The sequence below is a fragment of the Anomaloglossus baeobatrachus genome, chromosome 4, assembly GCF_048569485.1.
Source record: "Anomaloglossus baeobatrachus isolate aAnoBae1 chromosome 4, aAnoBae1.hap1, whole genome shotgun sequence".
Lineage (NCBI taxonomy): Eukaryota > Metazoa > Chordata > Amphibia > Anura > Aromobatidae > Anomaloglossus > Anomaloglossus baeobatrachus.
The window spans coordinates 184,649,171-184,676,441 of record NC_134356.1 but is presented as its reverse complement, the minus strand read 5'-3'; the positions used below and the strand labels follow the sequence as shown (position 1 = coordinate 184,676,441).

Here is a 27,271-nt window from a genome sequence, read left to right as displayed (position 1 = left end):
GAGAGGGGACGGCAGATGCTGGGGCGGTGGAGCGGCTGATGGGGAGAGTGCAGCGGCCGCCGTGACGCTCTCCTCCTGCTGCGCCACCCCCTGCATCTGACGCCGCTTGCTCTTACTGCTGAGTAGCGGCGTCACATGCAGGGGGAGAGTAGCGGCGTCACATGCAGGGGCGCAGTGGGAGAGCAGGGGGCGAAGCACATGGAGCAGGGCAGCGGTGGATCGGGGGCTGTGACTCACAGATGGGCGCCTGCAGGGATCGCTCTCCTCAGATTCCACGGAGGGAGAAGCTAAGGAGAGCGATCTCCTACAGCAAGCTCACCCGGTTCCAGAGGCACGGTGCTGCTTGGAGAAATCGGTCACAAGGCCGATCTCTCCAATCAGAGCTGGGGGCGGGTGCAGTAAAGCTCACTGAGCTCCAGCCAATGGCCAGTGCTGCAGCTGCACTGACATAGCTGGATTTCAATGCTTCAGCCATTTTCAATGGCTGAAACATAACACTGGCTGTGATTGGCTGACGAACGCCGTTCAGCCAATCACAGCCTCCGTAGGTCCGGGAAGGAGACACCACCCCTCCTGAGGTCAGGTACAAGTCCTCTCCTTCCCGAATCTACAGTTTTTTAAAACCGATCGCGGTGCCCGGTGCTCTGGTGCCGCGATTCCGCCATGACGGATCTAGCCGTCATGGGTCTTTAAGTACCAGGGCACCATGACGGCTAGATCCGTCAAAGGTCGTGAAGGGGTTAAAAGGAACCAATCCCCAGGATTTTTGTATATAAGCTAAAGCCAGTGCTATACTGGCACTATCAGGCTGATTCTATACATACCTACAGTGGTCAGCTCGGATGTTTAGGTTTTGAAATCCAAGAAAGTAAAGTTTATAAAATCATCAGCTTCTTGAGTGACAGCAGCTGAGGATCAGATAATATTTGGGGGGTATTAATAGTTATCCCCTCCCCCTGTTAGAATTAGCATAAGTATTATACAAACGATTCACTTTTTTACTAGCTAGACCTGTGTGAGGTCATACCCATGTGACCAGAAGCGGCGGAGCCTCAGCCAACAAAGCTGACACCAGGAAGCAACATTTTTCTGTTGGCTGAGGCCCCACCCCTTCTGGTCACATGGGTATGACCTCACCACAGGTCCTGCTAGTGAAAAAGTGAATCGTTTGTAGAATACTTATGCTGATTCTAACAGGGAGAGGGGATAACTATGCATCCCCCCCAGATATTATCTGATCCTCAGCTGCTGTCACTCAAGAAGCTGCCGATTTTATACATTTTACTTTCTTGGATTTTAAAACCTAAATATCCGAGCTGACCACTAAAAGTATGTATAGAATCAAACTGATAGTGCCAGTATAGCACTGGCTTTAGGTTATAAAGGAAAATCCTGGTGATTGGTTCCCTTTAACGTATACCGCAGTATAGAACTCCCATCTTTAATGCTACAGAAAAACACTTTATTGCATATGTAAATGAGAGTTTTTTGACGCACCCTTAGTGTAGCCAAGGGCTCAGTTCTACTCACCAATCAACATGTCACACCACCCCTTCCTCAGTTTAATTGACAATGTGGTGTGGACTGCCCAAATTGAATCCCTGTACATCTGCACTGACTATGCTGGAGCCGAACATCACAATGCCCCCACAGTAAAGGTCCAGTCACACTAAGCAACTTACCAGCGATCCCAACAACGATAGGGATCGCTGGTAAGTTGCTAGGAGGTTGCTGGTGAGATGTCACACTGCGACGCTCCAGCGATCCCACCAGCAACCTGACCTGGCAGGGATCGCTGGAGCGTCGCTACACGAGTTGCTGGTGAGCTCACCAGCAACCAGTGACCAGCCCCCAGCGCCGCGTGGAAGATGCTGCGCTTGGTAACTAAGGTAAATATCGGGTAACCAACCCGATATTTACCTTGGTTACCAGTGCACGCAGCTACACGTGCAGAGAGCAGGGAGCAGCGCACACTGAGCGCTGGCTCCCTGCTCTCCTAGTTACAGCACACATCGGGTTAATTACCCGATGTGTGCTGCAGCTAAATGTGCACAGAGCAGGGAGCAGCGCACAATGCTTAGCGCTGGCTCCCTGCTCTCCTAGCTACAGCACACATCGGGTTAATTAACCCGATGTGTCCTGCAGCTACATGTGCACAGAGCAGGAGCCGGCACTGACAGTGAGAGCGGCGGAGGCTGGTAACAAAGGTAAATATCGGGTAACCAAGGACAGGGCTTCTTGGTTACCCGATGTTTACATTGGTTACCAGCCTCCGCAGAAGCCGGCTCCTGCTGCCTGCACATTTAGTTGTTGCTGTCTCGCTGTCACACACAGCGATCTGTGCTTCACAGCGGGACAGCAACAACTAAAAAATGGCCCAGGACATTCAGCAACAACCAACGACCTCACAGCAGGGGCCAGGTTGTTGCTGGATGTCACACACAGCAACATCGCTAGCAACGTCACAAAAGTTGTTCGTTAGCAGCGATGTTGCTAGCGATGTTGCTTAGTGTGACGGGGCCTTAACCCTTACACAGTATGATGGCACATTTACACTGACACAGCAGGAGCCTACCAACCATGTGCACACATTGTCAATGTGGGAGCGCACTCATCCCTTTTAGTGTCTGGTAAATTTGGCAGACACCACAGACAAAAGATAGGATTTTGCATAGGGATGAGAGAGAATCCGCACTGACCTGTGCATGTGCTTGCTGGGCTCATGCAGTGTCTGTGTGGACTTGTCATCGTACCATGTATAGAGGAGACTGGTTGCGAATCACAGAGGTGGACGTACCATTGATGTATCCTGGGCAGCAGCACAGGGGCCTAAGAGGTAAGAGGGCACATTTCCACTACAAAAGCAGATGGAATTGTACATTATGATGAGCAATTGGGCTGCAATGGGCTCATATACTGTTCTTACACAGGGGTTATTTTCTGTTTGAGTCTGCCAGTGTATTATCATACTGTATCTGGGGAAATATACTGTGAGGACATCAAACTGTGTGTGGGCTAATGTATAATGGGGAATGTACTGTAAGGACATCATACTGTGTGTGGGGTAATGTACTGTGAGGACATCATACTGGGTGTGGGGGTGTTACGGGGGGACCGGCAGATTAGGACCAGGGGGTATATATCCTAATCGCCAGTCGGGGCCCACCGTGCTCCAGATGACAATGGAGCTGCTGGCACCTGAGGGTTAGGCGGAGACTATAGAGCTGGATGGCTCTGAGATAACCCAGGAACTCTGGGAACCGGTCACGTGTGTTGGGACACGTCAGACCGGACGACAACCCGATTAGCGTTTTGGTGCACCTAGCGCTACACCAACCATGTGTGCAGGAAACACGTCAGGCCGGGTGGTAACCAGGTAGCGTTGACCGGAAGACCGCCACGAAAGCGCCCTGTCGGCCACGTGTGTAGGACACGTCAGGCCGAGCGGTCCTCCGATTAGCGTTTCTGGCCACCTCTCGACTGGCCACGTGTGTGTAGGACACGTCAGGCCAGATCGGTACACCAGTAGCGTTGACCGGGAAGCCGAGGAAAATAAGGAACACCCTGTTAACTCGACAGGGGTCCTGGAGTACGCTGTCCGTGCGCGTAGGGGGCACAACCGGACAGGTGGCGCAGCACGTGCGTTGTCCGTGTGCGTAGGGGGCACAATCGGACAGGTGGCGCAGCAGGTGCGTTGTCCGTGTGCATAGGGGGCACAATCAGACAGGTGACGCAACAGGTGCGTTGTCCGTGTGCGTAGGGGGCACAATCGGACAGGAAGCACAGCAGCCGCAGCCCAGTTAACGCCACTGGGCTGCTATAGCAAGACTGGAACGGCAGGAGCGAAGCACGGCGCCTGACCCTGATGTGCCGAGCCACGAATCTTGGCGTGACAGGCACCGTTCGCCTAACCCTACCTACCGCTTCCCAACATAGGCTTATGCCGCAATGAGGCTCTAACATGGAGGTGTGCTCTGACTGAGCAAATGTGAAGACTGCGCACCTCCATGTTGTCTCCAGCCCCTTTTATAACCTGGGTCCACCCCAAACCCAGGGTGGAACCACCAAGGTCCAATAGCAGAGTGCCATGTCATCAGTGACGTCACATGCGACCTATCCGGAACCGCCACGTCATTGATGACCTCATGGCAGCCACGCCCCAAACACTTCACCAGTCATCGTCTGACGACCAATACTGAGGTGCCAGATCATAGGGGCGGGCCTCTGCGAGCCAGTCCGGAGTTGCCACGTCATCAGGACACCTGACACCCTCTGCCCTATCAGGGCCTGCCACCTCACGGACATGCTCAGTGAGGTCCTTACCGGACCTAGCCTCTGGTGCACTAAGTGCCTGAGCATGCCCAGTAGCCTGAGCAACAGGCTCAGAAAGCAGACTATCAGTTTGAGCATGCTCAGTAGGCATATCCCAGCACTTAGACACAGCACGAAGTCCAAGTACCTGTGCAAAGAGGCTGTTAGGGTTAATTGTGGGAGCATGCTCAGTAGCCTGAACTGAGGACTTAGTCTCAGACATAACACAATCAGGCTGAGCATGCTCACCAGGCAAAACACCGGGCTTAAACTCTGGCTGGGGTAAATCAGCGCACGCATGCGCACTAGCTGCCTCTCCACACTTAGACGTGGTGGAAGGAACAGCCAACTGGACGACCCGAGGCACGGCCAAGAACGGCAGCCGGCGCCTGGGCGCAACAGGAACCGCAGCAGGCTGCTTGCGGCTATGGCGGCGCCGGTTCGTAACAGTACCCCCCCTCTAGCGGCCCTCCCACTCGAATGGTCTATAGTCGCCACAGATACCACTGAGCGACGGGCGGAAGATGGAGACATACAGTGGGAGCTACAAGACTCGCTCCACCGCGTAATCACCCCAGATGACCAGTTGATATGTGGGGAATGTTGCTTCAACCAAGGAATACCCAGCAGAATATCATCTGCACCCTTAGGGAGAACCAGAAATGAAATGGTCTCCCTATGCCCAGATGACATGGCAAGGGTAATGGGCACTGTCCGCTGGTGAATTACCTTGGGCAACAAGGACCCATCCAATACACGGACTCTCACTGGCCTTGGCATTTGCACCAGTGGGATGGCATGCCGCCGGGCAAAAGAGGAGGAGATGAAACTATCCCCAGCACCTGTGTCCACACTTGCCCTTGTGGACCATGTTGACCCCTTAAAGGAAATGGATGCGGGAAATGTCACCCTAATGGATGACACAGAGTCCAGTCTACCTTCAGCTATGGTCACCAATCGTGGTCGCTTATCCTGACGCTTTGGGCAACGGTTGGCATAATGACCATACTGCCCACAAGCGAAACAGGAAATGCCCTTGCGACTCGAAGACCTAGCAACACCAACCCTAGAGATGTCCATAGGGACAGAGATATCCTCTAAGGGAGGTGCAGTAGGAGAGACCACTACAGTGGCTGAACGACCCTCTGACCTGCGCTCCAGCTGACGTTCGGAAGTCCGCAGGTCAATGCGGCTAGCCAGAGTCATGAGGCCCTCAAGGGTAGTTGGTACCTCACGCGACGCTAATGCGTCCTTCACGTGCGAGGCTAATCCCCTCCAGAACAGTGGAATGAGAGTCCTCTCTGACCACCCCAGTTCTGCAGCAAGTGTCCGGAAACTCACAGCATAGTGACTTGAGGAGGTACGCCCCTGCTCCAAAGTCAGTAGCTGTAGGGCCGAGTCGTGAGTGACCTGAGGCCCCAGGAACACTTGTCGCAAGGACTCCAAAAACTCCTTAGAGTCCTGTACTATGGGGTCATTCCTCTCCCACAATGGTGTAGCCCACTCCAGTGCTCTATCAGAGAGCAAGGAGATGATAAACCCCACCTTCGACCTCTCTGTAGGAAACCGTGCAGCCAACAGCTCTAGATGGACTGAGCACTGGTTCACGAATCCCTTACATGCCTTGCTGTTCCCTGTAAACTTGTTGGGCAGCGAGAGGTGAGGGAGGGTTGGAGTAGGCTTGGTGACTGACACCATTGCAGCCGCTTGAGCCACCACATCATCCATATCAGCAGCAAGAGCAGACTTCTCCAGAGACCTCACTCTGGCATCAAGCTGCAGCATGAACTGACGTAGCTGCTCCATCTCCGCAATGCCAGCCAGACCCTGGCGCAGTCTTACTGTTACGGGGGGACCGGCAGATTAGGACCAGGGGGTATATATCCTAATCGCCAGTCGGGGCCCACCGTGCTCCAGATGACAATGGAGCTGCTGGCACCTGAGGGTTAGGCGGAGACTATAGAGCTGGATGGCTCTGAGATAACCCAGGAACTCTGGGAACCGGTCACGTGTGTTGGGACACGTCAGACCGGACGACAACCCGATTAGCGTTTTGGTGCACCTAGCGCTACACCAACCATGTGTGCAGGAAACACGTCAGGCCGGGTGGTAACCAGGTAGCGTTGACCGGAAGACCGCCACGAAAGCGCCCTGTCGGCCACGTGTGTAGGACACGTCAGGCCGAGCGGTCCTCCGATTAGCGTTTCTGGCCACCTCTCGACTGGCCACGTGTGTGTAGGACACGTCAGGCCAGATGGGTACACCAGTAGCGTTGACCGGGAAGCCGAGGAAAATAAGGAACACCCTGTTAACTCGACAGGGGTCCTGGAGTACGCTGTCCGTGCGCGTAGGGGGCACAACCGGACAGGTGGCGCAGCACGTGCGTTGTCCGTGTGCGTAGGGGGCACAATCGCACAGGTGGCGCAGCAGGTGCGTTGTCCGTGTGCATAGGGGGCACAATCAGACAGGTGACGCAACAGGTGCGTTGTCCGTGTGCGTAGGGGGCACAATCGGACAGGAAGCACAGCAGCCGCAGCCCAGTTAACGCCACTGGGCTGCTATAGCAAGACTGGAACGGCAGGAGGGAAGCACGGCGCCTGACCCTGATGTGCCGAGCCACGAATCTTGGCGTGACAGGCACCGTTCGCCTAACCCTACCTACCGCTTCCCAACATAGGCTTATGCCGCAATGAGGCTCTAACATGGAGGTGTGCTCTGACTGAGCAAATGTGAAGACTGCGCACCTCCATGTTGTCTCCAGCCCCTTTTATAACCTGGGTCCACCCCAAACCCAGGGTGGAACCACCAAGGTCCAATAGCAGAATGCCATGTCATCAGTGACGTCACATGCGACCTATCCGGAACCGCCACGTCATTGATGACCTCATGGCAGCCACGCCCCAAACACTTCACCAGTCATCGTCTGACGACCAATACTGAGGTGCCAGATCATAGGGGCGGGCCTCTGCGAGCCAGTCCGGAGTTGCCACGTCATCAGGACACCTGACACCCTCTGCCCTATCAGGGCCTGCCACCTCACGGACATGCTCAGTGAGGTCCTTACCGGACCTAGCCTCTGGTGCACTAAGTGCCTGAGCATGCCCAGTAGCCTGAGCAACAGGCTCAGAAAGCAGACTATCAGTTTGAGCATGCTCAGTAGGCATATCCCAGCACTTAGACACAGCACGAAGTCCAAGTACCTGTGCAAAGAGGCTGTTAGGGTTAATTGTGGGAGCATGCTCAGTAGCCTGAACTGAGGACTTAGTCTCAGACATAACACAATCAGGCTGAGCATGCTCACCAGGCAAAACACCGGGCTTAAACTCTGGCTGGGGTAAATCAGCGCACGCATGCGCACTAGCTGCCTCTCCACACTTAGACGTGGTGGAAGGAACAGCCAACTGGACGACCCGAGGCACGGCCAAGAACGGCAGCCGGCGCCTGGGCGCAACAGGAACCGCAGCAGGCTGCTTGCGGCTATGGCGGCGCCGGTTCGTAACAGGGGGAATATACTGTGAGGACATCACATTGTGTGTCGGGGAATATACTGTGAGGACATCACATTGTGTGTCGGGCAATATACTGTGAGGACATCATACTGGGTGTGGGGGAATATACTGTGAGGACATCATACTGGGTGTGGGGGAATATACTGTGAGGACATCACATTGTGTGTCGGGGAATATACTGTGAGGACATCATACTGTGTGTGGGGGAATATACTGAGGATATCATACTGGGTGTGGGGGAATATACTGTGAGGATATTATACTGTATGTGGGGGAATACCTTGTGAGGATATAATACTGTATGTGGGGGGGATATACTGTGAGGATATCATATTGTATGTGGGGGGATATACTGTGAAGATATCCTACTGTATGTGGGGGAATATACTGTGAGGATATCATACTGTATGTGGGGGGATATACTGTGAAGATATCCTACTGTATGTGGGGGGATATACTGTGAGGATATCATACTGTGTGTGGGGAATATACTGTGAAGACATCATAATGTGTGTGGGGGAATATACTGTGAAGACATTATAATGTGTGTGGGGGAATATACTGTGAGGACATTATACTGTATGTGGGGGGATCTACTGTGAGGATATACTGTATGTGGGGAATATACTGTGAGGATATCACACTGTGTGTGGGGGAATATGCTGTGAGGACATCATACTGTATGTGGGGGGATATACTGTGAGGACATTATACTGTATGTGGGGGGAATATACTGTGAGGATATCATACTGTATGTGGGGGAATATACTGTGAGGATATCATACTGTATGTGGGGGGATATACTGTGAGGATATCATACCGTGTGTGGGGGGATATACTGTGAAGACATCATAATGTGTGTGGGAGAATATACTGTGAGGACATTATACTGTATGTAGGGGGATCTACTGTGAGGACATCATACTGTATGTGGGGGGATATACTGTGAAGACATCATAATGTGTGTGGGAGAATATACTGTGAGGACATTATACTGTATGTAGGGGGATCTACTGTGAGGATATCATACTGTATGTGGGGGAATATGCTGTGAGGACATTATACTGTATGTGGGGAATATACTGTGAGGACATCATACTGTATGTGGGGGGATATAATGTGAGGATATCATACTGTGTGTGGGAGAATGTACTATGAGGACATCATACTGTGTGTGGGGGAATATACTGTGGGGATATCATACTGGATGTGGGGGAATGTACAAGGTGGTCATCAATGGTCTGTCTGGCTGCCTGTTTCCTCTAACACAGGCTGAGAATACACCTATCCCCTTTACACATACACACCTATCCCCTTTACACATACACACCTATCCCCTTTACACATACACACACCTATCCCCTTTACACATACACACCTATCCCCTATACACACCTATCACCTATCCCCTATCCCCACCTATCCCCTATCCCCACCTATCCCCACCTATCCCCTATACACACCTATCCCCTATCCCCACCTATCCCTATCCCCACCTATCCCTATACACACCTATCCCTATCCCCACCTATCCCTATCCCCACCTATCCCTATCCCCACCTATCCCTATACACACCTATCCCTATACACACCTATCCCTATACACACCTATCCCTATACACACCTATCCCTATACACACCTATCCCTATACACACCTATCCCTATACACATGCACCGCAGCAGTGCACCTTCCCTTACAGACACCACCATAGCAGCAGCTGCTGGCAGGCACGTTCACTCCCACTGACATTGGGGAAGCGTCGCTACTAAGCACGTATAATCCCTTCACATGTGTGCTGCACGCGCTGTCCGCGACTAATAAAGTTGTTTCAAAGAGTTTAAAAAAACATGGCGCCTTAGGGCAGAAAAGTACCAAAAGAGACAGCGTGGACCAGGGGGTGCGGTGAGGAGGACGGCTCAGGATGGGCGCCGAGGTGGTGGCGAACAACGTGTACTGTTATCCGTTCCAGCAAGTGGTGTCTGGCTACCTCAGCAAGGTGAGTGCAGGGGATCTGATAGTCCTCAGTGTGAGGGCATCACATCAGCCAGCGAAGGGTGCATGGATGGCGTGTGACAGCAACAGGAGGCTGCTCTGTGCCCTGCACACAGATCACGTGACTGCTCCCCCTTATATAATACCCCTACTGTACCTGTCGCCTGTGCCCCTGTATAGGGCGCCTGTCGCCTGTGCCCCTGTATAGGGCGCCTGTCGCCTGTGCCCCTGTATAGGGCGCCTGTCGCCTGTGCCCCTGTATAGGGCGCCTGTCGCCTGTGCCCCTGTATAGGGCGCCTGTCGCCTGTGCCCCTGTATAGGGCGCCTGTCGCCTGTGCCCCTGTATAGGGCGCCTGTCGCCTGTGCCCCTGTATAGGGCGCCTGTCGCCTGTGCCCCTGTATAGGGCGCCTGTCGCCTGTGCCCCTGTATAGGGCGCCTGTCGCCTGTGCCCCTGTATAGGGCGCCTGTCGCCTGTGCCCCTGTATAGGGCGCCTGTCGCCTGTGCCCCTGTATAGGGCGCCTGTCGCCTGTGCCCCTGTATAGGGCGCCTGTCGCCTGTGCCCCTGTATAGGGCGCCTGTCGCCTGTGCCCCTGTATAGGGCGCCTGTCGCCTGTGCCCCTGTATAGGGCGCCTGTCGCCTGTGCCCCTGTATAGGGCGCCTGTCGCCTGTGCCCCTGTATAGGGCGCCTGTCGCCTGTGCCCCTGTATAGGGCGCCTGTCGCCTGTGCCCCTGTATAGGGCGCCTGTCGCCTGTGCCCCTGTGCAGGGCGCCTGTCGCCTGTGCCCCTGTGCAGGGCGCCTGTCGCCTGTGCCCCTGTGCAGGGCGCCTGTCGCCTGTGCCCCTGTGCAGGGCGCCTGTCGCCTGTGCCCCTGTGCAGGGCGCCTGTCGCCTGTGCCCCTGTGCAGGGCGCCTGTCGCCTGTGCCCCTGTGCAGGGCGCCTGTCGCCTGTGCCCCTGTGCAGGGCGCCTGTCGCCTGTGCCCCTGTGCAGGGCGCCTGTCGCCTGTGCCCCTGTGCAGGGCGCCTGTCGCCTGTGCCCCTGTGCAGGGCGCCTGTCGCCTGTGCCCCTGTGCAGGGCGCCTGTCGCCTGTGCCCCTGTGCAGGGCGCCTGTCGCCTGTGCCCCTGTGCAGGGCGCCTGTCGCCTGTGCCCCTGTGCAGGGCGCCTGTCGCCTGTGCCCCTGTGCAGGGCGCCTGTCGCCTGTGCCCCTGTGCAGGGCGCCTGTCGCCTGTGCCCCTGTGCAGGGCGCCTGTCGCCTGTGCCCCTGTGCAGGGCGCCTGTCGCCTGTGCCCCTGTGCAGGGCGCCTGTCGCCTGTGCCCCTGTGCAGGGCGCCTGTCGCCTGTGCCCCTGTGCAGGGCGCCTGTCGCCTGTGCCCCTGTGCAGGGCGCCTGTCGCCTGTGCCCCTGTGCAGGGCGCCTGTCGCCTGTGCCCCTGTGCAGGGCGCCTGTCGCCTGTGCCCCTGTGCAGGGCGCCTGTCGCCTGTGCCCCTGTGCAGGGCGCCTGTCGCCTGTGCCCCTGTGCAGGGCGCCTGTCGCCTGTGCCCCTGTGCAGGGCGCCTGTCGCCTGTGCCCCTGTGCAGGGCGCCTGTCGCCTGTGCCCCTGTGCAGGGCGCCTGTCGCCTGTGCCCCTGTGCAGGGCGCCTGTCGCCTGTGCCCCTGTGCAGGGCGCCTGTGCCCCTGTGCCCCTGTGCAGGGCGCCGGGCGCCTGTGCAGGGCGCCTGTCGCCTGTGCAGGGCGCCTGTCGCCTGTGCCCCCGTATAGGGCGCCTGTGCCCCCGTATAGGGCGCCTGTGCCCCCGTATAGGGCGCCTGTGCCCCCGTATAGGGCGCCTGTGCCCCCGTATAGGGCGCCTGTGCCCCCGTATAGGGCGCCTGTGCCCCCGTATAGGGCGCCTGTGCCCCCGTATAGGGCGCCTGTGCCCCCGTATAGGGCGCCTGTGCCCCCGTATAGGGCGCCTGTGCCCCCGTATAGGGCCCCTGTGCCCCTGTGCCCCCGTATAGGGCGCCTGTGCCCCCGTATAGGGCGCCTGTGCCCCCGTATAGGGCCCCTGTGCCCCCGTATAGGGCCCCTGTGCCCCCGTATAGGGCCCCTGTGCCCCTGTGCCCCCGTATAGGGCGCCTGTGCCCCTGTGCCCCCGTATAGGGCGCCTGTGCCCCTGTGCCCCCGTATAGGGCGCCTGTGCCCCTGTGCCCCCGTATAGGGCGCCTGTGCGCCTGTGCCCCCGTATAGGGCGCCTGTGCGCCTGTGCCCCCGTATAGGGCGCCTGTCGCCTGTGCCCCCGTATAGGGCGCCTGTCGCCTGTGCCCCTGTATAGGGCGCCTGTCGCCTGTGCCCCTGTATAGGGCGCCTGTCGCCTGTGCAGGGCGCCTGTCGCCCCTGTATAGGGCGCCTGTCGCCCCTGTATAGGGCGCCTGTGCCCCTGTATAGGGCGCCTGTGCCCCTGTATAGGGCGCCTGTGCCCCTGTATAGGGCGCCTGTGCCCCTGTATAGGGCGCCTGTGCCCCTGTATAGGGCGCCTGTGCAGGGCGCCTGTCGCCTGTGCAGGGCGCCTGTCGCCTGTGCAGGGCGCCTGTCGCCTGTGCAGGGCGCCTGTCGCCTGTGCAGGGCGCCTGTCGCCTGTGCAGGGCGCCTGTCGCCTGTGCAGGGCGCCTGTCGCCTGTGCAGGGCGCCTGTCGCCTGTGCAGGGCGCCTGTCGCCTGTCGCCTGTGCAGGGCGCCTGTCGCCTGTGCAGGGCGCCTGTCGCCTGTGCAGGGCGCCTGTCGCCTGTCGCCTGTGCAGGGCGCCTGTCGCCTGTCGCCTGTGCAGGGCGCCTGTCGCCTGTCGCCTGTGCAGGGCGCCTGTCGCCTGTGCCCCCGTATAGGGCGCCTGTGCCCCCGTATAGGGCGCCTGTGCCCCCGTATAGGGCGCCTGTGCCCCCGTATAGGGCGCCTGTGCCCCCGTATAGGGCGCCTGTGCCCCCGTATAGGGCGCCTGTGCCCCCGTATAGGGCGCCTCTACCTGTCACCTGTCACATTCATCTTACTGTATGCAGTGCACCTATTAACCTTGTATGGACACAGACTATTTTGTTTGTTGCATTTTACGTCTTTTCCTTTTTAATTTTTTCCTTCCTCTTTCTCCTCCCAACTTCACAGCCTTGTATTTTGTTGGACAAATTGTAGTTTGGATTGACACCATTCTTTTCTATCATATATTGTACAGAAAAATGGGGAAAAAATAATCCTTTTGCTGAAAGATAATGAAAATGCAACACGCAATATTGCCATTATTTTTTGGAGTTTCTTTTTTTTATTGTATTATTAAATAAAAATTACCTGGAAACCTAATTCATCAGATCAGCACAATCAGTGATGCCAGAAAAAAACGGACCTGTCTCCGTGCGGAAATCACGGACACGCATGTACGCCGCACGAAGACACGGCCAGTGAGAAATCACTGTGTGCGCAGACCCATTGATTTCTTTTTTTAATGGATCTGCATATGTCCATGATTCTGATATGTGAAAAAACTAGCACATACGTACCAGAATCACTGACGTGTGATACCGGTCTAAGGCTGACTTTAGACGTCTGTGACACACTGCCCGTTTCTGGAGGTTGGCGTATTACTAATTGGCTGCGGGTCTCTTAGCGTTTATGGGTCTGTTGAGGTCCGGTCTGGAGAGCAGCAGCCACTTTGTACTTCAGGCTCCACACACTATTTTATTTCAATGACTAAATTTGGCCTCTAAAGTATGGAGCAATTTGCCCAGTTGCTTCCCAGTCCTCATTTTGTTAGTCCTTTTTTAGAACATGAATGGTCATTGCGATTGTTGCTATAGGCACTGGTGTTGATAAATCTCCCTAACTGCTCAATTAGTATACTGCTATACTGTGTGTTCAGATGGAGAGCAGACACTCTGATTGTAGGTAAGGGTTCGTGAAAAAAGCGTATAAATAATTTCTGAGACAAGCTTTTCTGTATGATGGTATTAGAGGCTTGTAGAAACTAGCTTCATACTTCACATACCTCATACATTGCTCCTGAAGACATGGCACTGGCATCGAGCGGCAGCTGATAACCGCGAGTGAGTGGTGGAATGCATTTCCACCTATATTAAAGGTCATCCTCGTTACTTCAGGCCTAACTGAAGCTTTCTGCACACTGTCCTTTCCAAGATAATGGGGCGTTCAGAATTCCATAGGATGCGGCTCATGTCATTCCCTTCTTGATCCTCACATCAGGTGCTGTGCACGTTAAGGCTATGTGCCCACGCTGCGGAAAATGCGCGGATTTTGCCGCGGATTTCTCGCGGAAAAGCCGTGGATTTCCCGAAAATCTGCAGCACAGCTACTTCCCAGTCATTTCTATGGCATTTGGGAAATGCTGTGCCCACGCTGCGGATTTTTCCGCAGCGGAAATCGTGCGGATTTTCGTGCGGAAAAATCAGCATGTCAATTATTGTTGCGGATTTCTCCGCAGGGTCCCATATACTTACCTGCCTTGATAGAGACCCGAGTCACTTTCTCCGTCCGGTGTACAGCAGCGCGGTGGATCCAGCCGGGTACATGAAGGAAGAGGTGGGCGGGGCCTGCACGAGCTCCGGTCATGTGACAGCTGGAGCTAGTTCAGGCCCGCCCACCTCCAGCACAGTGAACCAGACGCTGACAGTGACCCGGCCGCCGGAAAGCAAGGTGCAGCATGATGGAGGTAAGTATGAGCACCCCGATCACTGCAGCACTTGTTCTGCATTGAGGATGCAGTGCCGAAGCCATGGTACTGTATCCTCAATGCAGGATATTCCGCTGTATATCCGCAGCATTGAAACAGAGAAACTTCTGTTGCGGATTTCAGGGAGCACCTGCAGAATGTCTTGCGGATATAACCGCAGGACACTGTCCCCGTAGGCACATAGCCTAAGTATTGGCTGCAGACATTGTCAGTAATGGGAGGAAAGACGCTGCATGAATAACATGTTTTTCATGCGTTTTTTTTTTTTTTCTCGTCATTAGAACGGGTGAAAAATTCTGAAAGAATCAATATTCTGTTTATTGGAAACTGCTTCAAACTTGCAAAAAAAAAAAAAAAAAAAAGCACCATGTACATGAGACTTAAAAATCTCACTCACTTTGCGGTGGCAGTGAAATACTGCGTTTTTTTGCAATAAGGTGTGGCACACCAATGCTGTATAGTGGCCTATTCATTTGAATAGGGGTAAATCTGCAGTACCTGCTACAGCCACTAAACTGTTGACAGCGCTGCTGCCACGCCCCAGGCCCTTGGGATGCTCTGTTCGGGGCGGTAGATAATGGGGATCACCGTCACAGGTGGCAGTGCCTGGTTCCGTTACCTGGGGGCGCTCGGTAACAGGGTTATTTTGTATGTCACTTGTGATGCCACTGGCGGGTTGCGGTAATAAGATGTCCCGCCGCTGCTGTGGTTTTAGGGACAGATGGTATAGCAGCAAGTGTGTTCGCACCCTCCGCCAGTAGGGGCTTAAGTCCCATGTAGGTGTGCTGCGCCTTCTGGTGCGCCAGTAATAGACACAACACCGTTCTTGCAGATTAACCGGTATTTACTGGCTGGATGTTGCAAGTGGAAAAAAAGTACAGTTTGGTACGTATGGTCAACCGACTTTCCTTTGTGCCGGTGCTGACATGAGACCCAGTTGAGCCCTCCGTGCACATGCAGAGCTGATGGTCCCCTTGCCTGAAGCTGTTGGTGACCTGCGGCGCTCCGCTCCTTTGTTTTTCCGGTCCCAGTATGACAGGCCTCGCGGTCCCTTGTGGGGTAGGCTACTTTTCTGTGCCCTCTCCCGGGTCCTATATATGAGGCTGTGTCCCTGAGCCTATGGGTGGTGTGGTACCCTGGAAGTCACCACACATGGCTGGATCAGCAGACTGCCTGGAGCTGTCTACTCTGGGGTCCAGTACCCCGTCGTGCGTAGTACCTGGGATCTTCTGTCTACCCTCAGGCTACTATCTCCTAGTCGCCCTTTGGGGTCTCCTCACATTCCTCTCACTCACTGACTCCTTTCAACTGTCACCCCTTCAACTGTCATTATTTTTTCTCTGCCTAGCAACCCCTGTTGCTTCCCATTTAGCCACGCCCCTTCCCCTTCTCAGGGAATGTGCCCCTACCTGTGTGTGAGGTGTGGGTTGTCGGCAGAGGTTGTTCCAGAAAGCCTTAGGATCCTGCAGACCACTGGGGTAGCATATCCTACGGTGCTGCATTGCCACATTCCGTTCCGCACCAGATCACTTCTCAGAGCTGACGGCAGCCGGAATAACTTGTCAGCAGGTGCACCCCCACCAATCTCACACTGCTGACCTATTCCTATTCTATGGCAGTTGTTACTGATGAGATTCCATGATGGCAGGAGAAGGAAGAGCTAGCGGCAGAGCTCTGCCTCTTCTGTCTACATAGAATCTCATCAGCACCAACTGCCATCTCCAATCTCCGTAATGGTGGGAAAGTCTTCACTGAGTACAGATTTAACCTCCGAATTGAGAATTTTGATAATGACCAATTCTGGCAGAGAAAGAGTCTGATGAGATGTATTATTAAAGTTTCTCATTTTTAGTTTTCAGATAAACTTCTTACAAGTATTGTGTGTGGTGGGCTCGTCTTCCGATGCCATAAAATGCCATTAGTTCCTGCAGCTGCCTCCAGACAGTGCTAATAACACAGCTGAATGGAACGCTTTTTGGTTTGGGAGCATTAATCATCATTTTGGATTTTCAGATGATTTAGTAGAATGTGGTTCGAGCTTCGGTAATACTTTTCATAAGTTGGATCCCAATAAACACATGCCAAGGACGCTGTCAGCCTCGTAATTAGGAAGACGCTGCTACCTGTTATTTTGCATTGAAATGTCCCCTCGGTGTGTCTTTTGCATTTATTTAGTGTGACAATGCATGCGGTATTTGAAGGCATCTATATTAAAGCATTGTTGCCATGAGCGAATGTCTCCTCAGTCGGCGCTTCAGAGCGTATGTCATGTAACAGTACATAAAAGATGAGAAGTTCACCTTGAAGACAGGCCCATAAATCCCGCTCGCTCGGGTCTCACAAGGTCTATAACCATGGACGGGAAGATACAGCTGGAATTTTAAGTGAGGCCGCCTGATGCCGTTCTTTGTGCTACACTCGTACGGTTTTCTGGCCGTTCGGGATACCTCTGCATCATATTTCACACCGTTACATTTTGTTTTCTTTGAAGACAAGCTAGCTACGTGACATAATTGTGCTCAGAGCACTGGAAAGTGTGTATGTGTAAGGCTAAGGACTCTGCGTTTATAGCCATAGTCAGGCATGTATGCACGGGACATATACACCTGACCACACTCAGGCATGTATACACTTTTTTTGCAGTCAATTTCTGTAAAAGAAAGTGCTGTCTGCTCCGATTCCTACACTTTCTGTGTGTAATGGTCCAAATACAGACCATACTTTCAGGACTGACTGTGGATCTCCTGACCCAAAGTCACCAGCAGTGCCAATACCCTAAAGGGTGCTTTACACGCTGCGACATCGCTACCGATATATCGTCGGGGACACGTAGTTAGTGACGCACATCCGGTAGCGACATCGCAGCGTGTGACACCAAGGAGCGACGATCAGCGATCGCAAAATCGTTCAAAAACGGTGATCGTTGACACGTCGCTCCTTTCCTTAATATCGCTGCTGCCACTGGTACGATGTTGTTCATCATTCCTGCAGCAGCACACCACTATGTGTGACACCGCAGGAATGACTAACATCTCCTTACCTGCGTCCACCGGCAATGAGGAAGGAAGGAGGTAGGCGGGATGTTACGTCCCGCTCATCTCCGCCCCTCCGCTTCTATTGGCCGGCCGCTTAGTGACGTCGCTATGATGCCGAACGCACCTCCCTCTTGAGGGAGGGATTGTTTGGCGGTCACAGCGACGTTGCTGACAAGGTATGTGCGTGTCACGCTGCCATAGTGATAATGTTCGCTACGGCAGCGAGCACCAAATGTCGCACGAACGACTGGGCGGGTGCTATCGTGCTCGACATCGCTAGCAATTGCAGCGTGTAAAGCACCCTTAATGCTCAGTCTAGTAAGTCAGTGAGCATTATTGATTAGTGGGCTGAAGGGGAGCAGGCTAGATCTGTGTCGATTCAACCACCTTTTTTTCCAAAGGTACAGGGGGTGAGACTGCATGCAGAATGTGCAAGCACAAGAATTCCGTCTGCACTCCTGACATCAGAGAGGAGGAAGGGGATGAAAAATTGTGAATAATGAAGATCAGAGGCAGACTTCTCTTAAGTGACACATCGTTGGATTCAGGATCACTCAGATGAGGTAGCAAAAACCTGATAACAGATTCCCTTTAACACAAAAGGTGACAGATCCCCTTTAATTTCTCCATTGCCTGTGTCCAGATAAATTGGACTGCACTCGGATGACATCAGAGTGTAGTCGTTTTTACATGCACCCATAGACTTGAATGGGAACACTCCGTCTGATATACTCTCATATAAATATATTTATTTATTTTTTTTTTCCCCATGCTGAATCTGCATATGCGAGAAAGCACACGTTTGCACGTCCTTATAGTATAACATTGGACTGAGGGCTGTCCAATAAAACATTTGGATAGTCATCTAAATATGACATCTAAACAGTAAGCTTCTGTCGGGAGGCCCATCCTTGTGGTTTTTTTACTATTTGTAGGCCAAAACTAGGAGTGGCGTTCAAAAAGAAAAGGGTATTTTCGATTTATATCTATTCTTTATTTTGGAGCCACTTCAGGTGTTGGCCTACAAATACTGATGAAACACTGACCAAATTACTGATGTGTGAATAAGAGCTAATAAACTTGTTCTGAGGTTTATACAGATACATCTGTGAGAAGAACTGTCATCAAAGTGTTTGTGACAGAAATCTGACCTAAAACCTTTTGAAAAGTCGCTGTGTGTGTGTGTGTGTGTGTGTGTGTGTGTGTGTGTGTGTGTGTGTGTGTGTGTGTGTGTGTGTGTGTGTTCTTCTTCTTTTTTTTTTTTTTTTTTTTTCTTTACAAAGCGGAGTTGCTGTGAGAAATTTAGTCTTGCCGTATTCATGCCACACCTATCCAACTCAGGGTTTTATATTGACCTATCCTTAAGGCTCCTTTACACACTGAGACTTTCTAGTGATTCCACCAGCGATCCCAACCTGTCCGGGATCGCTACAAAGTCTCTGAGTCTCTGGTGAGCTGTCAAACAGGCAGACCTGGCCAACGACGCAACAGCGATACGGACCTGCAGAACGACCTAGCTAGTCATTGGGGACGTTGTAAAGCAGCTTTTTGAAAGGGAAGTCGCTAACGAAGTCGCTGTAAAGTTCCCTTTACACACTGAGACTTTCTAGCGATCATGCTGCACAGCGGGACACAAAGGACCAAAGAATGGTCCTGAACGATTTGTAGCGATCAGCAACTTCACAGCAGGGGCCGGGTCGCTGATGTGTTTCACACACTGAAATGTCGCTGGGGAGGTCGCTATTACGTCACAAAACCGGTGACGTTACAGCGATGTCGTTTGCGATGTTGCAGTGTGTAAAGCCACCTTAAGACTAGGCCATACATATCGGATTGCTGGGTGTCCCACCCCTGGCACCCCACTGATCAGCTGTTTATCACCTTGTAGCAGCTACAAATGAATTGTGAATAGAGCGGAACAGCACAGCATCGTTCAGTGTTATGGCCACTGCTGGCTGCTATTCATAGTATCATAGTATCATAGTTTTTAAGGTTGAAGGGAGACTCTAAGTCCATCTAGTTCAACCCGTAGCCTAACATGTTGATCCAGAGGAAGGCAAAAAAAAACCCCAATGTGGCAAACAAGTTCCAATGGGGAAAAATTTCCTTCCTGACTCCACATCCGGCAATCAGACTAGTTCCCTGGATCAATACCCTGTCATAAAATCTAATATACATAACTGGTAATATTACATTTTTCAAGAAAGGCGTCCAGGCTCTGCTTAAATGTTAGTAGTGAATCACTCATTACAACATCATGCGGCAGAGAGTTCCATAGTCTCACTGCTCGTACAGTAAAGAATCATCGTCTGTGATTATGATTAAACCTTCTTTCCTCAAGACGTAGCGGATGCCCCCGTGTTCCAGTCGCAGGCCTAGGTGTAAAAAGATCTTTGGAAAGGTCTCTGTACTGTCCCCTCATATATTTATACATTGTGATTAGATCCCCCCTAAGCCTTCGTTTTTCCAAACTAAATAACCCCAAGTTTAATAACCTGTCTTGGTATTGCAGCCCACCCATTCCTCTAATAATCTTGGTCGCTCTTCTCTGCACCCTCTCCAGTTCAGCTATATCCTTCTTATATATCGGTGACCAGAATTGTACACAGTATTCTAAGTGCGGTCGCACTAGGGACTTGTACAGAGGTAGAACTATATTTTTTTCATGAACACTTATACCTCTTTTAATACATCCCATTATTTTATTTTATTTTATTCAGTAGTATCGGATTCTCAGTACCTGACCGTAGCCACTAACAGTGTACGGCGTTCCACTATTCTTCTCTGTACACTGCTTGCATCTATCCACGTCTGGAGGTGATCACAGCTTGGCAGTAGGAGTGTCGGTCCCCACCAATCTGATATTCAGGAGGTATCCAAAGATAGCCTTCTTTATATTAACGTCCTATCTGGGAGAGATAATGGGCCTGATCTAATACAACTGTCTAATATTTGCATAGTCCAAACATAGACTAAACAGTGTGACAATTCAGATTTATTAACGTGCCTAATACGTTTTGATAAACTTAGTGCATCTACATCTGTCTAGTCTAGGGCTACATTTCCACAGTCTGACTGCGGCCATTAGGCCTAAGCCACACAGTGAGAAAATCTGTGCGAGTGGAGTGCGATAAAACATCACACTCCACTCGGACCAATATTAGCCTGTGTGTCAGCACACATGAGCGATGATTTTCTCAGCCCTAATCGGACCGAGAAAACAGTCGCAGTATGCTGTGATTGTAATGTGAGACTCTCTCTCTCGCACCCATTCAAGTGAATGGGTGAGAGAAAAATCACACTGCACTCGCAGTACACCGATGTACTACAAGTGCAGGGCGAGAATGGCAATAGCCGGCTACGGAGGAGAGGGGGAGATAAATCCCACCCCTTCGCAGCTGAGGTCCGCTCGCTCGGTCGACCTCAGTCGCAGGGACACTCACATAACACTCTGCTCTGCTGTCCTGCCACCATAAGCTGAGTGTCATGCAAGAATCGCACTATTGCCTTGTGTGGCCCCGGCCTTAAATGGCCAATTTAGTCAGGCCGACCTCACATCCCATGCACTCAGAACAATCAGTAAGGGTATCAACGTACACTGCAATTTTGTCGTAACCACAAAAATGCACCCTGTGGTGAAAAAAAGCCAAAAGCATAAAAAAAATGCATTTGAACATGCGTTTTTCTTCACCAATGGGAGAAAACCGCAAAAAGAATTGAAGTGCTGCAGTTTTGTCACCATAACACTGTAGCCCCCAAAAAAATAGCAATGTATACACGGCAAATCTGAAATCTTATAGACTTTGCTGGGTAAGGAAAAGCATACAGTTTGTATTGACTAAAAGGTCACCACAGACTGCACTAAAAACTCATCAAAAACTGCAGCATGCGCATGGGGCCTTATATCATCTTTCCATGTGCATAGGCTGCTCTTTTTCTTGGCAGCCCATAACCTGTTTACTCAGGATGAGGTGCTATTGGCAGTGATTATTTGTAAGCAAGCTTAAAGAGAACCAACCAGCAGGATATTCATATAGAAAGTAAAGCCAGTGCTATACTGGCACTAGGATTCTGAATGTAAGCATGCCTTTTATTCAGAGATTGGGTGTTTTATTGCAGGAATATGTACAAGTAAAGTTCCAGCAATGCTGGTATTTGTCAGGCATCTGTGTCTGTTTTCTGTACTCTAGAGGTATCCAGTAAGGCTATGTTCAGACACTGCGTTTTTTACCTGCGTTTTGGGTCCGTTTTTGCTGCAGAAATTTCTTGAGAAATTCTTGTAACCTTTCTGCAGACATTCCCCAGCAAAACCTATGGCAAAAAAAATTAGCTGTGCACACACTGCGTTTTTTTCTTAAGAAAATTCTTTCAGTAGATTTTCTTAAGAAAAAGAATGAGCATGTCACTTCTTTTCTGCAGCTTACTGCGTTTTTTGCCATAGATAATAGGCACAATAACGCAGGGAGCAACCAGCGGTAAAAACGCGGCAAAAACGCAGATGCGTTTTTGGTGCGTTTTTTAACACAGGTGCACTCTTAAGAAATTTCTTAAGAAAAATCATTTTTCTAGTGTGAACATAGCCTAAAAGTTTCTATTGAATGACAAGCCGAGATCTTATACTGATGAAACCAATACAGTTTTCCATATCAATAACCCTTCTTTAGTGAAGTCCAGAAATGTGCAGACTTTGTCTTGGAACAGAGTGGATTTATGCACAGAATAAGTGGTAACCGCTTAGCTCATGGGGGTCTTACTGTTAAGGGGGACATAAATTTACAATGATGCAATCTAATTATGCATCTACCTTAACCCCGTCTGCATCCAAATCCTGAGTCATTTGTTGGTAGCATGCATACTATTCTTCCATACGGATCTGCATAGAAAATATGACTGTCTTTATTGCGGAAGTTAAGACACATTGAAAGGAATCAGTTGGCTAGGAGCCATGAATATGTAACACGTCTCCTATTGGATAAACCGTAACATAGCTTATTCTGTAATATATGTATACTGTATTTCCTCATTTATATTAAGCTAAGTCCGCATGATTCACTTGACACATGAAAGTCCAGACTGTCTGAGGAGTCTTATGATGTCTGAATGCAGATATAGGTGTGGTACACAGTTAACAATAAGGAATAATGTTTGGAACACCATTCTAAGTCTGAACTGGGTGCAAAAACCTAAAAAACATCACTATGGGGAGATAAGGTATGCACACCAGTGACTATGCAAGGGCAATACATGGAATAGCAGAAACTGCTGTGTGAATACTGACTTGAAAAATCCAATAGCTATATGTAAGAGTGAAAATGTGAAAAATGGAATCTGCATTACTGCCATGAACATATGAATCAAGAGAAATTTAGCTACTGAATTGATCAATGCAATAGAGCCCCAACACTACGCCAAAGTATTTCTCTACGTTGGGGTCCCTAGCTTGTGTGTGTCCTCTCATGCAGTTAAAAAACTTACCGTGTATGGGAAGCTGAGACCCAGGCTATTTATGCGTATGATATGGATTGGCAATAGGTGTGGTTGGGGAGGGTTCACAAACGAAAAACTACTAACACGTTTGTGAACCCTCCCCAACCACACCTATTGCCAATCCATATCATACGCATAAATAGCCTGGGTCTCAGCTTCCCATACACGGTAAGTTTTTTAACTGCATGAGAGGACACACACAAGCTAGGGACCCCAACGTAGAGAAATACTTTGGCGTAGTGTTGGGGCTCTATTGCATTGATCAATTCAGTAGCTAAATTTCTCTTTATTCATATGTTCATGGCAGTAATGCAGATTCCATTTTTCACATTTTCACTCTTACATATAGCTATTGGATTTTTCAAGTCAGTATTCACACAGCAGTTTCTGCTATTCCATGTATTCCCCTTGCATAGTCACTGGTGTGCATACCTTATCTCCCCATAGTGGTACACAGTTAAAGCACGATCTTAAATCCTGTTTTTTGGATATCTTCATATAACTCTTAATACTCCTAGTTCATGATCTTGTCCATAACATTACCATTGTGGACCCCCCCCTCCAGAATGGCTGGTCAAGTGACGCTATGCGGAGGAGTTTTGATTCTTCAGTATTCTCAGCTGTAGCTTATTTCTGCCATAAGATGAAACGTCACTGATGCTGAAAGGAAAGCGAGAGGTCCATGGACCAGTGATTGAGAAGAACGGCTTTGTCATTTTCCAAGACCTGAAATGACAGGGCAAGTCAATTATCCAGCTAATGACAGAGCAGATCTGTGTCTATGCTCCGACTCAATGGTTCCTGGCTCCAGAACTCGATTTTACGTGATTAGCCATATGAAAACGCTTGTGGAGTCACTGGTGTGAACACATCTGTAGTAATGGCAGATACAAAAAACAAAACATAAAAGCATTTTAATATCTAATGCTTGCAGGCTGTTATGGAACACATGCTGCCAACAGCTGGCAGAAAAGGAGTTAATAAGCGTATAGAGCATGGCCGGTCCTGTAGTCGACAACGCCGCGGTGTCTTAATTGAGATAAAATTGCTTTGCTGAGCAGAGAAAAACAAGTAAATGCTAACGCTTGACAAGGCGGCAGATGGCGGGAGGTGGCACCACTAGATGGTCCTGGCTGCTGTTGGCTTGCAGGGAGGTTATTTGTCTTGCGTTCTGGCATTGTGTGTTGTGTGTTCTGTCATTACAGAGAAGGCACTCTTTGAGCTGCCGCTATGTGGAGGGAGGTAGAAAAGACCTGTTGGTCACAAAGCTGTTTATCTTCCAATTTAATTTCTCTAAAGATAAGACTAAATCCGCCTCGTCCGGCGTGCTAGTACACAGGGCCGCACCGTTACACAAGAAGATGGCTAATCCCTACCTCTTCAGGAACCCTTTGTAATTGCACAAGGAGGATTTGTCCAGCCTTTTGTAGTGGGATAACGTAACGCCACAGCTTACAGATTGGACCCGCAGAATGAAGTTGAAAGTGTAAATATTGCTGCACAGTTCAAAGAAATCCCCGTACTTCAAAGCGGTGTGTATAAAGGAGAATCACCTGGGCAAGGAGCCGTAGTCCTCTTATTCCGTGACTTAAAAGACTGCTAATTATGTGATGTGAAAAGGTAGAGCTAGGAAGTGGCTGCTAGATAGTATGGATGATGGGATCCACAGGAGCTACAACTTCTCCACGTAGGGGGAGGATATATTGGTGTTTGCAGTGATCGCCAAAGATTTGGCACATTAGCAAGTTCTTGACAGATGTCCACTGCTTATTTTTATATACGATTGAGACATCGACACACTATTATAAAGCAATATGGTGTGTTTGGCACTGCTGGCATCTGGAGTACGCTTCCATTATAAACTGAAACCGTAACGCAGTTGTGGTCTGAGCTTAAAGGGAACCTGTCAAGTGCAATATGCCCCCAGAACCACGAGCAGTTCTGCGTGCAAATTGTTAATTCCTGCCTAACCGTCCCTGTATACACTAGCATAGATAAAGGGATCTTTAGAAAAAGTATATTTAAAGATCATTTATTTTTAATATGCTAATAAGTGTGGGGACTAGTCCCAAGGGTGATAGTTCCTGCGCTCATTCTGCCTTCTTAGCATGGTAGTACACCCACAGAGTCATGGTAACATGGTATATTTTTTTTTTTTTTTTTTTTCTTCAATGCATCATCACTAGCGGTGACTCGCGTACCTGTGTTCGCTGTCACCACTGATCTGAAGTCCCAGCACTTCCAGTCATGCACAGTATGAAGCAAAGTGTACACATCCCGGCTTCAGAGAAGGCTTGTGCGCATGACTGGGACTTTGGGGACTGCGGACACAGGTACGTGCGTCACTGTTGATGATGCTGCATTGAGTAGCATGTTAGCACTCGCCTGTGGGCACACTACCATGCAAAGAGGGCGGAATGAGCGCAAGAACTAGTCCTTGCACTCAGTAGCATATCATTAAAGATCTTTAGAAATACTTATACATAAAGAAATCTTTAGGAAGTTACTAGATACAGGGATTAGAAATATGCATCCAGAACTGCTCGTGGTCCTAGGTGTATATTGGACCTGACAGGTTCCCTTTAAAGGGAATCTGTCAGCACAGAATGACTGTTCAAACTAAGCACAGGCGCTCGCAGCACCTTTGGTGTGGCAAACAGTTCAGTGCACCTTCCCACCTGCTTCTTTTCCATCTATCTCCGCCTGTCTCTAGCGCTAGAAATCCAGAGCTGTCAATCAAGATTGAAGGGGGGTGAAATGAAGGGAAAGCAAGTAGAACTGTATGTGTACTACAGTTGTGCAAAAAAAAATTGTAAGACCCCCCCCTAGTTCATCGTCCAGCTGACTCAAAAAATGCAAACTTTTTCTAAAAGGATTATACCGCCATTTTGACATTCAAAGTAATTAGTGTAAGGGACACCCTTTTTGCCAATTATTCATTTGCAAACTGGCTCCAGCTCATTGAGATTTGATGGCGAGCGTCTGTGAACACCAATTTTCAAGTTTTGCCACACATTCTCTATGGGATTTAGGTCAGGATTGTGACTGGGCCATTCACACACAAATATGCTTTGCTCTAAACCAACCCTTGTAGCTCTAACCGTATGTTTAGTGTCATTGTCTTGCTGGAAGGTGAATCTACACCCCAGTGTTAGGTCTTGCAGCCTCTAACATGTTTTCCTCCGGGAATGCCCTGTATTTGGCTCCGTCCATCTTCTCATCAACTCTGAATAGTTTAACTTTCTCTGAAGAAAAGCATCCTCACAGTATGATGCTGCCACCACCATGTTTTACAGTGAGGATGGCAGTTTCAGGTTGATGTGCACTATTTTTCCGCACAGAGCATTTTGTATCTAGCTTTTAGCCCAGAAAGTTCTACTTTAGTCTCATCTCCCCAGAGCACCTTCTCCCACATACTACCTGTTATTCTTGCATGGCTTTTTGCAAACGGAACTTCTTATGTCTTTATGGAAGAGTGGCAAAAAGGAAGCCATTTTGAAATAAGGGCCAGATATGTGGAGTATACGAATAAGGGCTGCTTCTCACTTGCGAGGATTTAGTGGCAGCTATGGGCTGCCATTAACTCCTTATTACCCCGATTTGCCAACGCACCAGGGTAAATCGGGAAGAGCCGGGTACAGTCCCAGAACTGTCGCTTCTAATGTATGCGGCAATTCTGGGCAGCTGCTGACTGATATTGTTAGGCTGGGGGGCTCCCCATAACGTGGAGCTCCCCCATCCTGAGAATACCAGCCTTCAGCCGTATGGCTTTATCTGGCTGGTATTAAAATTTGGGGGGGACCGCACGCCATTTTTTTTAATTATTTATTTCATTGCACAGTATAGACCCGCCCACCGGCTGCTGTGATTGGTTGCAGTGAGACACCTGTCACTCAGCGTGGAGGCGTGTCTCACTGCAACCAATCATAGGTGCCTGTGGGCGGGGGGAAACAGGGAATACGAGATTGTTTAATGAGCGGCCGGCTTTTTCAAAATAGTAAAAGCCGCCGCAGCAGTGTGAACGCCGTGCAGCGCCGCGCCGGGGATCGGTGAGTATGAGAGAGGGCTGCTAACTTCAGTCACTCAGGAGTTTACCGGTCACCGGTGAGTCCTTCATGGGTGACCGCTAATCAGGACGCGGCACAGACAGAGCCGCAGCATGACAATGAAGTCGGGTGAAGTTCACCCGAGTTCATTCTGATTGTGCGGCTCTGTCTGTGTCTGC

General features: G+C 50.7%; 1 protein-coding gene across 3 annotated transcripts in view; it reads left to right on the top strand.

The window, feature by feature from the left end:
* Nucleotides 1-9,658: 9,658 nt before the first annotated feature.
* PRELID2 (PRELI domain containing 2) overlaps nucleotides 9,659-27,271 on the top strand; it is a 139,395-nt gene continuing 121,782 nt past the window's right edge. For all 3 annotated transcript variants that reach the window (XM_075344598.1, XM_075344597.1, XM_075344596.1), the window contains exon 1: nucleotides 9,659-9,818. In XM_075344598.1, coding sequence (XP_075200713.1) covers nucleotides 9,744-9,818 — 75 coding nt within the window. In that variant the 5' untranslated portion in view covers nucleotides 9,659-9,743. The remainder of the gene's footprint in view (nucleotides 9,819-27,271) is intronic.